Raw genomic sequence first — 13,396 nt, forward strand, 5'->3', positions numbered from 1 at the left:
AAACTGGATTTTCCCACACAGTTGAGCTTTTCCTAACCACTTAGCATTTCAAATAAAAGGGCTTCTTTCCTGGTATGCTATACTTCCTATCTGCAGACCCTTCTTCCACCACCAACAGCAGATCAGCATAAGTGCTACAGAGCAAGAGACACAAAACCTAAAGGGGCTTAAAGTGAAGAAGAGTGAGCCAGGGAACAGATGTCATTGGTTTCACTGGGAGGTGAAGTACTTTGCTGAAGGTGGGTCTTGACCACCTGGGCTAATGTCTGTGTTTACTCAACAGCCGCAAAGGTAGCCACCTGCACCTCTGAAAGCCCCACCTCCTGGTTCAACTCAGATTGCCACCCCACTGCAGGGCCTTCTTCCAGCCAAGCATTTCATGTTTCCAGACCATTTTTGCTCATCAATTGTTTCTACTTTTCTGGCTATAATATTGGAGTGGGGAGGGTACAAGTAAAGATCCTTTTACAGTTCATTCTCTATAATTTGTGGTATTTCAACCTCACCTCCACTGTCAGACAATTTATTTCAGCAAGATTTCTGAGGAGCTCAGAAACCCTCTCCCTGCCCCCTGCACAAGAGCGGCCTTCCATTTGGTTGGGATGTCAGCTTACCACACCCAGTCTGCACTCGCCAGTCTCCAATCGGAATGCCAAGGGCTTGGCACACAAGGGCATAGGCTTGGATGGCTTGACAGAGGAGTGTCCCATTGTCCCTCACGCTGCACAGGTCATACACACAGCTGTGAACAAAGGCTGTGGGGTCCATGATGGTGCCACACTCCCACAGGGGGCCGTCGGTCTTATTGAGGAAGCCACAGTAGTCGGAGCCAAAGTAGAGGGTCTCCGTGGCCGCATCACATTGGGTGCAGTTGTCCACGCAGCCTGAATCACACCTCCACTCGGTGTGGTAGACCCGCCAGCTCTCTCCTAGATCCAGGACAGACATGGCTGGCCTGCCATCTGGGCGGAGGAAATCATCCAGTGGGTTTTTATTGTAGTTCCCACAGAGCCCACACGTGGAGTTTATATAGGAGCCTGGGATGGAAATGGAGGCGTAATGCTGGCCATCGAAAGTCACTAAGAGCCCAAAATCCGTTTCCACAGCTGTAGACATGCCACTCTGGTAGATTTTCACTGCCCCCAAGTCTAAGGTGACGGGCAAAGAAGCCACCAGATCATTAACCTGCCAACAACAATAGTAAAAGGCAGGTGAGCAGGTGCCAGGCAATGGTTCCAGCTAATGTCCTCCAGAAAAGGGAGGCAGTGCAACTCAATGTTCCAGAGAGAATGGTTCCCCAAAACTGCCTGGGTTTCAGTGGGCATCCTTCCTATTACAGCAGAGGCCTGGGGAAGCCCCAAGATGAGGCCAGTGTGGGCCATCTGAGCACTGGGTGCTACTTAAGCTGTGAGAAACATGCATTGCTAGTGCCACTCGACTCCCCCAGGGGAGCAGGTAGCTATCACTTCTTCCTGGAGTGCCAGGGCTTGCTAGCTTCAAGTCTCTTCTCAAAAGACTAGTTACCCCTGGCTGGCATAGCTCAGTGGATTGAGCATGGGCTGGGAACCAAAGTGTCCCAGGTTCGATTCCCAGCCAGGGTACATTCCTGGGTTGCAGGCCATAGCCCCCAGCAACCGCACATTGATGCCTGCCTCTCTCTCTCTCTCTCTCTCTCTCTCTCTCTCCCCCCCCACCACTTCCCTCCCTAAAAAAAAAAAAAAAAAAAAAAAAAAAAAAGACTAGTTACCTTGCTTTTCCTCTTATCTCCTTTCTTTAAATTTCAGGTTAGGTTACACATATTCCACTCTACTTTTAATGCCTTTGGCACTTGCTGACCCTTCCTCCCAGCAGAAGTGTATACTATAAACTGTTCCACACAATTTAGCATTGAGGTTCCCTGGTATTATTCTCTGAGTGTTTCACTTGCTGATGTCAGGATGATGTCATGGAATCATTCACCAACAACAAATCTGACCACCTACTGGGTGCCAAGCACTATGTTAGGTGCTGAGAAATAAGGAATTAAAAAATAATAATAATTGACCCTGTCTCTCACAAGCTCTCAGTCTACTAAGGAAGAGGGTCACAAATTATATTTTTAATATACTGTTTGAAGTGTGTGTCAATAGGTGATGCAATGGGAGAACAGTAAATCAGCATACTTTTACTTTAATCCAGCCTGAGAAACTCATAGAAAGCTTCTTAGAAGGAATTACATCTGATCTGGGTCTCTAAAGGTAAATGGAAGTGACCAAAGGAAGAGTAGGGGACAGGAAATTCTAGGACAAAGAAATAAAGGCAGGTGGGACAGTCATCTGAATGTTACCAGACTGCAGAAAGAAAGGGAAGACAGAGATGAAGCTGGAGACAGGGATGAGGTACATTTGTTCAACAAACAGTGATTTAGCCTTTTCTGTGTATTAAGCACTATTCTAAGAACTAAGGATTAGCAACAAGCAGAGATCCCCACATCATGGAACTTCTATTTTAGTTGAGGAGACCAACAACAAACAAAATGAATAAGTAAAATATGTATGTCAGGAAATATTCTGCAGAAAAATAAAGCAGGGAATGTGGGTCACAAAGTACTAGGAAAGAGAGTTTCTAATTTCAGATAGGATAGTCAGGGAAGACTTCACTGGGAAGGGGACATTTGAGATGAGGAAGTAAACCATGCTGTGATCTGGTGAAGGCAGCTCAGGAAGAGCACTCAGCCAGGCCCTCAGTGGAGTGTGTCAGGGAACTCCCAGGATCTCAGGAAGCCAGTGTGACTGTGACAGAGAGAGTAAGAGTAGCAGGTGATGTCAGAGTGATAAGAGCAGCCAAAACAGACCAAGCCTTTCAGCCATTGTGAAGATTTTGGCTTTTGACTAAGCAAGACGAAGAGCCAAGAGGGTGTCTGGGGCAAAAGATCATCATGATCTGACTTCTGTTTTTAGAAAATTGTTTGTGCTTCTGCATTGGGAACACAGAAGGGCCTTTAAAGGTGTGTTTTAAAACAAACCAAAATTCCACAAAAACAAACAAACAAAAAAACTTGGATTCCTTCTCTGTAAGGTGAGCCCCAAAAGGTTTTAAAAAAGAAAATCACATAGTCAGACTTGCATTCATTCTGGCCAGCATGAAGGACTCATTGAAGTATGTCAACATTAGGAGAGAAACCAGACAGGCAACTGCTGCTGGAATCCAAGGGTGGTGGAAGGTAAGGGCCTGAATGTGTGACATGGAGAGTGAGGAACATGCTCATGGGGTACCCTCAGGACCTGGTGGAGTTTTGCAGTGGAGAATGAGAAATGAGGGGGGAATCAAGAGTAAGGCCCAAGTCTGGCTCACTTGAGTAGGTGGCTTGATAAGGCTGTTAACAGAGAGTTAATTTTCTTCTTTTTCACATTTATCATGCCTAGCACCTACAGATGTCCCATTGTGGGCTAGGATGGGATGGTGAGTCCTTGGAGGAATTGACTATAAGTGCACATACGCGCTCTAAGCTGCCCTGGACCCTTACTGATTTCTGGCATCCAAGAAGGACAAGAGTCTTTAGTGCCATCATAGTTCCTACTTTCTGAGTTGTCTAGGAAGTGAGACAATTAACCGAGCATCAGTCTGAAGATTTACCATGGCAGATAATATGTCACTTCTCTATCTCTAGAGATTACTAAGACTTGGTGAGGAAAGTGGACAAGAAAAATATGCTCAAGAAATGCACTGTCCAGAGATCCAAGACTGCAGTGGAATAGGTAGAAGCTACACTCACCTCCTCCCAGGTCCAAATTGGAATTACAACTAAAATACAGAACAATCATCCTCAATTACCAACTGAAGACTAATGGAACAGAAATCTTATAAGAAAGAATTTGCAAAAGACAATAAATAAAGACTGGTGGGAAGGGTGGAAAGTGAAAAGGGCCAGCCCCCCTCCTATGGTGGTGGTTGAGATTCTGTAGGGCTATCTCAGCTGCAGAGGTCCCAACTGAGAAACAAGGGGTCTCAAGGTCAACCCAAGCTCCCCAGCCCAAAGCACCAGAGTGGGAAGAGGTGCTGCACACATCTGGCTGTGAAAATCAGCAGGATTCTGTCCACAACAGGGAGAAGGGAGTCTGATAGAGGCACAGGCACCCTCTTAGAGCACCAGAGCTCAAAGTCTCATTGGCATCCACTCAACCTGGGCTCCAGCAAAAGGATGATAGAGCAGACTAGAGAGTCTCATGAGGAGACACCAGGAGTTGTGGCTCTGGGGACAGAGCTGAAAGAAGAGCTGTCAGGGTTTCTGTGCTGAGTCTCTCTCCCACAATGCAGATGTCACCTTTCTTGGATGAAGCACTTTCCTCCTTATGGCATCAGCCTTGGGGGATGCAACAGCCCCCCCTTCTGAACCCCCTGACACTCCACCCCACAGAGCTCATGCCCTTCTGAGGAGTCAGCTGCCTGAGCTGAGGTGTAGGGGTCAGGGCAGACTCAGGGAGTGTCAGTGACTGAGTTGTGTGGCTTTAGAGTGGGCAACATTTCCCCCACTTTTCCCCTCATGGGAGGTCCACTAGCCCCACCTTCTAGGCTCCAAATGGCCCCACCCTACTGAGCACGGTCATTCTAGGAGGTCTGTGCAAAATCCAAGACAGACTGATTTGTGTGGCTCTGAAGCAGAAACCATTCTCCCCACTATACCCCAAGCCTAATCTGTGCCTCACCCTCATTAGAGATCCAGTGGCCCCACCCTCTTGACTCCTGGCAGCCCTGCCCTGCTGAGCTAGGATTCCTGGGAGAATCTGAGGCAAACTGAGTTGTGTGGCTCTAGGATGGGTGATCATCATTTTTCCCTAGCACACCTGATTGGTGCAGAGCTTTCCCTACATACAGCCAAACCTTGAACTGTGTAGGCCTGATAAACTCAACTGGTCTCACCTTGATGACTCCCTGAGACCCTGCCCCACCATAATGATCTGCAGGCACCCCATGGGTAGCAGCTAGATTTGGTGTGCCCTGGGACTTTTGCTGAGTGGCCTCAGACCCAGCAGTGGAACCAAGTTTCAACTTGCATCAGTCTGGTAACTCCACTTGCCCCTATCTGGTGAGGACTGAATCTCCCTGATTCAATTCAAGTATTGCCAGAGGCTCTTTCAGTGACTGAGCCTAACAGACAGCTGGCAGGTGGAGGCAGGTGGAGGCAGGTGGAGGCAGGTGGAGGTGGATCTCAGAGTGCCTTGGGACTTTTTCTGACTTGCCCTATGCTCGATGCTGGTGGAAGCCAACCTAGATGTGAAGCTTGGTTGTTCCCACACACACCAAGGCCTCATAAGACAGCCACAAACTGTGGATCACTTTGTAGCTCCAAATAAGTTGCCTAGGGCTAGTCACAGGTAGTGACTGACATTGACCCACATCAGAGTACTACTTCCTAAAGTCACCAGAACAGACACACCCAGTGGCAGCTTCAGACCATGTCAGAGCAGGATCTAATTAGATTCATAGGCAGAACATCCAAAGGGACATCTTGACAGGCACCAGAACCTGCTGAGGGAAATTCCACTGTGGGTAGTCAGCACCACAAAACAACTCCTACATGGTGGTCAGGGTTAATCCTCACAGTCAGCCCGCCTGAGAGTTGACCCCACACATAAACAGGCTAATTACAATCAAGACTCAACTACAAAAAAGGAGGGTTCACATAGCGCACTCAAGTTACATTCACTAACTATCAAACTCAGATGATTAAGGAGACTATGCAGCTGGGTCCCAAAATGCACCTACTATATAAGTCCATCCTGCCAAGACTGGGAGACATAGCAGTTCTACCTAATACATAGAAACAAACAAAGAGAAGCAACTAAAATAGGGAGACAAAGAAACATGGCCCAAATGAAAGAAGACGAGAAATCTCGAGAAACAATTAAATGAAGTTGAGGCAAGCAAGCTACCAGCAACAGAGTTCAAAGCAAATGGTTATAAGAATGCTCAAGCAACTTAGTGAGAACTTCAGTAAATTTATTGAAAACTTCTAAAGAATGAAAAAGAACATAGAAACCATAAAAACAGCCAGAAAAGAATACAATATCTAAAATGAAGAATACACTAGAGGGAATAGTCAGTTGGATGAAGCAAAGGATTGAATCAGTAATTTGGAGGACAAGGTAGCAGAAAACACCCAATTACAGCAGAAAAATATTTTAATGAGGATAATTTAAGGGCACTTGGGACAACAGGGAGTATAGCAACATATGCGTCACAGGGTACCAGAAGAAGAGAGAAAGAGAACCTATTTGATGAAATAATCACTAAAAACTTCCCTAACCTGGTGAAGGAAGAAGACACACAAGTTCAGGAAGCACAGAGAGTCCCAAACAAGGTGAACTCAAAAAGGCCCACTCCAAGACACATCATAATTAAAGTGGTAAAGGTAAGAGACAAAGAGAGAATCTTAAAAGTAGCAACAGAAAGACAATTACCAGTGGAAAGAGGAAGATGGCAATGGGGTAGGAGGGAGGAGATTCCACTTCCTCCTACAGATGGGAGAAAAACCAACTGATCTATGGAGGAACAGAACAAACAGCAAACAGTACCCCAGCATATGAAAATAAGAGACCAAAAATTGGAGCAGACACTAAAAATCCAGCCTGTAAGGAGAGTGCTTCAGGCCAATAAGATCCCAGGGACCAGCTCCGGGAACCAGGGAGGCTGCAGCCCTAGGCCCGGTGCCTGCTACCCGGTCTGCCGCAGAGTCCCTGGGAAAGAGCCGGGTCAACTGCTCCCTCCCTCCCTGGCCAATCAAGGTTTAAACAGCACTGGGAGAGACCTGGATGATTGAAGTGGCAGAGAGGGGATCACCCGCAGAGTCTGTGGACGCTGGCTTGGGAGAGTAGAGAGTCGCGTGACAAGCACTGCGGATAATCACTGGTCTGGCTGGAGAATTGGGCGGACCACAGGCTTGAGTAGGAGCAATTTCCCAAAAAGAAAAACTGTTTGGGGAATACTCCGACATCAGCTGCTCTGCCTCCTCCCCAACCAGCAGCGCAGTGATCCTGAGGTGGTGGGGAAGTTTGCACAGAAGACCCTGCACATCTCTGTACAATTAGGAAGGGTGTGCGCCCAAGCCTGTGGCACAGGAGACAGCCTGACTAAGCGAGCACGCACTGGACCCCAGTCCACAGCAGTAACCCCTGGGGAAAGAGCACTCTTAGGAAGACCTGAATCCGACTCCAAGGCTCTGGGGAGAGGCATCAGACTCACTTTGGGAGAGTGGGCACAAGACTGGCTGAGTGCAGAAAGGGAAGGGAGAAAAGCCATACCAATCGCCCCTCAGCCAGCAAGACCAGAAAAACTGGTTTGTAGCTTGGCCAGTTTGAAAACAACAAGAGGGTTTTGGATTTGGGGGTTTTTTTAGAAATCTTTTTTTTTTTTAATTTTTATTATTGTTTTATCTTTCAATACCTTCTTCCTCTCTTTCCTTCTTCCTTTCTTTCCAAATTTATCTCTCCTTCCTCCCTTCTTCTACCTTTCTTTTTAAATACCCACAAGTGAGACAAAAAGAAAAAAACCCCTGGAACTATGAAAAGACCAGAGCTGGACCCAAAGAGGGGGTAACCTAAGAGTTGAGACAGTGGGACAAAATTCACTTTGCTATTACAGAGAACTTGCAAGTTATTGCATATTTGTATTACATTTTTCATTATTTCTACATCTTTTATTTTAATAGTATTTTTGTACTCCTTTCTGTATAATCTCTGTTGCTTAGCTGGTTATATTGCATCATTTGACAGGTTTCCCCTATTCTGACATAGTGTATTGTTAATTTACTGTCCTTCACGTCACTTGTGTTCCTTTAGTACACTACTTAAGGTACTATACTCCCTATTCTTGTTATCCAGATCACAGAGATTCTGTCATATGATTGTTGCTCTAATATTATTGTAAATAATAGCTGTTCCATACAATTGTAAATACTTCACAACATTCCTCCCAGATCTTAGCTCACTTCACAGTTTCCTGAACTCTATTACTGTAGTGGTTAACTCTATTCTCTCACACAGTACACCTATTTACTATCCTTTACTCTCACCTTACATCAAAATCTGACCCCCCAAAACTTCACTGCATTCTAGATCCAACTCACAATCCTTCCCTTCCTAACAAGAGTCTTATCTTCTTTCCACCCTTTCAAAATAGTGGGTAGTTGGGTGGAAGATCATGGTTAACACTATACATAGCCAAAGGATCTCCTATCTCTTCTCTACTGGCTGCTACTGTAAATATCATAGAATACTCCCTTGCTGTCTTAAACCATTTTGCCTTACCCCTCCAACTGATCACAAAAAAGAGTAGATGGAAGCTGTGAATACCAGGATACCCGAAGAACACTGCAAGACTGAATCTCACAAGTATTTTACCACAGAAGTTCATACCATAAACTCAAGGAGCCAGAACAGGTCAATTTAAGAAGCAGAGGCTAACAAGAAGAGTCTCACAAACAATAAGAAGACAAAGAAACAATCCCCAAATGAAAGGAAAGGAGGAAGCCTCAGAAAGAATAATAAATCAAACAGAGGCAACTCAACTATCAGATATTGAGTTCAAAGCAATGATTATCAGGAAGTTCAATGAGTTCACAATGAGCTACCAGAAACTACACAGAAGCTACAATGAACTCACTGAAAACTATATCAACATGAAAAAGTAAATAGAAACTATCAACAGGGGCCAAGAGAAAATGAAGAATACAATTTCTGAACTGAAGAATATGGTAGAAGGAATACAAAGCAGGCTTGACAAAGCAGAAGATCAGATTAGCGAATTAGAGGACAAAGTAGAAAAAAACACGCAGAAAGAGCAAGAAAAGGAAAAGAGGCTCAGAAAGAATGAAGGGGGATTAAGATAAATGCAAGACAATATGAAGTGTAATACTATTCATATAATAGGGATACCAGAAGGAGAAGAGCAAACGATAGAAAACCCATTTGAAAAAGTAATGACGGAGAACTTCCCTAATTTGATGAGAGTAAAAGTCACACAAATCCAGGAAACACAGAGAGTCCCAATCAAGAGGAACCCAAAGAAGCCTACCTCAAGACACATGATAATTAAAATAGCAAAATTTCAAGACAAAGAGAGAATCTTAAAGGCAGCAAGGGAGAAACAGGAAGTAACATACAAGGGAGCCCCAATAAGGCTAGCAGCTGACTTCTCAATGGAAATGCTCCAAGCCAGAAGAGAATGGCAAGAAATATTCCAAGTAATGAAAACCAGGGGTCTTCAACCAAGGCTACTTTACCCAGCAAGGCTCTCAATCAAGATAAAAGGCCAAATAAGAAGCTTCCCAGACAAAAGAAGTCTAAAAGAATACACCTCCACCAGACCAGCTCTGCAAAAGATGCTAAAGGGACCCATTTAAGGAAAGGAAGGAAAAGAGAGAGAGAGGAACACAGGTACCCAAATGGCAATGAATAAGTACCTATCAATAATAACCTTAAACGTAAATAGATTAAGTGCTCCAATCAAAAGACAAAGAATAGCTGAATGGATAAGAAAGCATGATCCACACACTTATACTGCCTACAAGAGACCCACCGCAGGATAAAAGACCTACATAGGCTGAAAGTGAAGGGCTGGAAACAAATTTTCCAAGCAAATGGACAGGAAAAAAAAAAGCCAGGGTAGTAGTACTCATATCAGACAAAATAGACTTCCAAAAAAGGGCCATAAAGAGAGACCCAGAAGGTCACTTCATAATACTCAAAGGAAGAATCCACAAAGAGAAGACATAAACATTATAAATGTATATGCACCCAACATAGGAGCACCCAAATACATAAAGAAAATCTTAGAGGACTTCAAGAAAGATATTGACAGCAACACAATCATAGTGAAGGATTTTAACAACCCACTGTCAAAAATGGATGGACCCTCCAAACAAAATATCCACAAAGATATTGTGGCATTGAACAATGCCCTATATTAAATAGACTTAACTGATATATAGAGAGCCCTCCATCCCAAAGAAGCTAAATACACATTCTTTTAAAATGCACATGGGACATTTTCAAAGATAGACCACATGATAGGACACAAAGCAAGCCTTAACAAATGAAAGAAAATTGAAATCATAACAAGCATTTTCTCGGATCACAAGGGACTGAAACTAGAAACCACCCTGAAGGAAAAAAACCCCAAACACTCAAAATCATGGAGATTAAATAGGATGCTATTAAACAATGAATGGGGCAAGATTGAAATTAGGGAAGAAATCAAAAAGTTTCTGGAAACAAATAAAAATGAACTCACAACAACCCATAACATATGGGACACAGCCAAGGCAGTCCTGAGAGGGAAGTTCATAGCGATACAGGGCCACTTAAAAAGGTTAAACATTAAAAAAAAAAAACAAAACAACCTAACCCTATGTCTGTAAGAACTTGAGGAACAACAACAAAGACTGCCCAGAGCAAGCAGAAGGAGGGAAACAACCAAGGTCAGAGCAGAATTAAATGACATAGAGACTAAAAGCACAATTCTAAAAATCAATGAACCCAGTAGCTGGTTCTTTGAAAAGATAAACAAAATTGACAAGACTTCAAGCAGGCTCATCTAGACAAAAAGAGAGAAGACCCAAATAAACACAATCAGAAATGAAAGAGGAGAGATTACAACAGATACCACAGAAATATAAAGGATTGTAAGAAATTACTACGAAGAGCTGTATGCCAAGAAATTTGAAAATCTAGGTGAAATGGACAAATTCTAGAAAAATGTAATCTTCCAAAACTCAATGAAAAAGAAGCAGAAAGCCTGAACAGACCAATAACAACAAAAGAAATTGAAGCAGTAATCAAAAAACTCCTAACACACAAAATCCCTGGACCAGATGGTTTTGCAGGAGAATTCTATAAAACACTTAAGGAAGAGCTAAGCCCTATCCTTCACAGACTATTCCAAAAAATCCAAAAAGATGGGAGACTCCCAAACTCTTTTTATGAGGCCAGCATCATCCTAATCCCAAAACCAGATAAAGACACAACAAAGAAAGAAAACTTCAGGCCAATATCGCTGATGAACATAGGCGCTAAAATCCTCAACAAAATATTGTCAAACCACATCCAACAATACATTAAAAAGATCATACACCATGAGCAAGTGGGGTTCATTCCAGGGATGCAAGGATGGTTCAATATTCACAACTCAGTAAATGTAATATATCACATAAACAAAAGCAAAGACAAAAATCACATGATCATATCAACAGATACAGAAAAAGCATTTGATAAGGTACAGCACCCATTTATGATAAAAACACTCAGCAAAGTGGGAATAGAGGGAGCATTCCTCAACATAATAAAGGCCATATATGAGAGACCCATAGCCAACATCATACTCAATGGGCAAAAACTGAAAACTTTTCCACTAAGATAAACAACAAGACAAGGTTGTCCACTTTCACCACTTCTATTCAATATAGTATTGGAAGTTTTAGCCACAGTGATAAGACAAGAAAAGGAAATAAAAGCCATACAAATTGGAAAGGAGGAAACAAAACTCCCCTTGTTTGCAATGACATGATAGTGTACATAAAAAATCCCAGACTCCACCAAAAACCTGCTCAATTTAATAAATGATTTGGCAAAACAGCAGGATACAAAGTCAATATCCAGAAACCAAAGGCATTTTTGTACACCAACAATGAAACAGCAGAAGCAGAAATCAAGAAAAAAATCCCATTTGAAATAGCAAAAAGAAAAATAAAATACCTAGGAATAAACTAACCAAAGAGGTAAAAGACCTGTATGCAGAAAACTACACAACATTCAAGAAAGAAATCAAGGAAGACACAAACAAATGGAAACATACACTGTGTTCATGGATCAGAACAATTAACATCATCAAAATGTTCATACTACCCAAAGCAATACACAGATTCAATGCAATACCTATTAAAGTACCAATGGCATATTTCACTGACATAGAGCAAACACTTGAAAAATGTATATGGAACCATAAACGACCTTGAATAGCTGCTGCAATTTTGAGAAAGAAGAGCAAAGTAGGAGGGATCACAATGCCTGATACCAAACTCTATTACAAGGCCATTGTAATCAAAACAGCCTGGTACTGGCATAAAAACAGGCACATGGACCAATGGAACAGAACAGAGAGCCCAGAAATAAACCCAAATCTATATGGCCAATTAATATTTGACAAAGGGGGCAACAACATAAAATGTAGTAAAAATAGCCTCTTCAACAAATGGTGTTGGAAGAACTAGACAGCTACACACACAAAAAAATGAAAATCAAGCACCAACTTACACCATACACAAAAATAAATTCAAGGTGGATAAAAGATTTAAATATAAGCCATGTCACTATTAAAGTCCTAGAAGAGAACGTAGGTAGGAATATCTCAGATATTTCATGCAGCAACATTTTTACTGATATGTCCCCCAGAGCAAGGACATAAAGGAAAGACTAAACAAATGGGATCTCATCAAAATAAAAAGCTTCTGCACAGCTAAAGAAAACAGTATCAAAATAAAAAGAGAACCAACTCTATGGGAAAACATATTTGCCAATGATATCTCCGACAAGGGTTTAATCTCCAAAATATATAAAGAATTTACACAATTCCACTCTAAGAAGACAAGCAACCCAATTTAAAAAATGGGCAAAGGACTTGAACAGACACTTCTCCAAGAAGGACATACAGAAAATCCAAAGACACATGAAATGATGTTCAATATCGCTAGCTATCAGAAAGATGCAAATTAAAACCACAATGAGATACCACTTCACACCAGTCAGAATGGCCATCATAAACAAAGCAACAAACAACAAGTGTTGGAGAGGTTGTGGAGAAAAGGAGACCCTAGTGCCCTGTTGGTGGGATTGCAGACTGGTACAACCACTATGGAAAACAGTATGGCATTTTCTCAGAAAACTAAAAATGGATCTGTCTTTTGACCCAGCAATTCCACTGCTGGGACTATATCCTAAGAACACTAAACACCAATACAAAAGAACCTTTGCACCTCTATGTTCATAGCAGCACAATTTACAATAGCCAAGTGTTGGAAGCAACCTAGATGCCCTTTAGTAAATGAATGGATCAAAAAACTATGGTACATTTACACAATGGAATCCTATGCAGCAGAAAGAAAGAAGGAGCTCCTACCCTTTGCAACAGCATGGATGGAGCTGGAAAGCATCATGCTAAGCGAAATAATTTAGGCAGTGAAAGACAAATACCATATGATCTCACCTTTAACAGGAACCTAAACAACAAAACAAAGAAACAAGCAAAATATAGTCAAAGACACTGAAATAGAGGGCAGGCGGACAGTGACCAGAGGGGAGAGGGGAGGGAATATCAGGGGAGAATGGGAAGGGTTTATAGAAACAAATTTAAAGGACACATGGAC

At 42.6% G+C, this 13,396-nt stretch overlaps 1 protein-coding gene across 1 annotated transcript in view; it reads right to left on the minus strand.

The window, feature by feature from the left end:
* TECTA (tectorin alpha) overlaps positions 1-13,396 on the minus strand; it is a 130,946-nt gene that overhangs the window by 90,867 nt on the left and 26,683 nt on the right. The window contains exon 7 of the mRNA XM_036014145.1: positions 615-1,185. Within this exon, the coding sequence (XP_035870038.1) occupies positions 615-1,185 (571 nt within the window). The remainder of the gene's footprint in view (positions 1-614; positions 1,186-13,396) is intronic.

This window comes from Phyllostomus discolor, chromosome 13 (genome assembly GCF_004126475.2).
Source record: "Phyllostomus discolor isolate MPI-MPIP mPhyDis1 chromosome 13, mPhyDis1.pri.v3, whole genome shotgun sequence".
In the NCBI taxonomy this organism is placed as follows: domain Eukaryota; kingdom Metazoa; phylum Chordata; class Mammalia; order Chiroptera; family Phyllostomidae; genus Phyllostomus; species Phyllostomus discolor.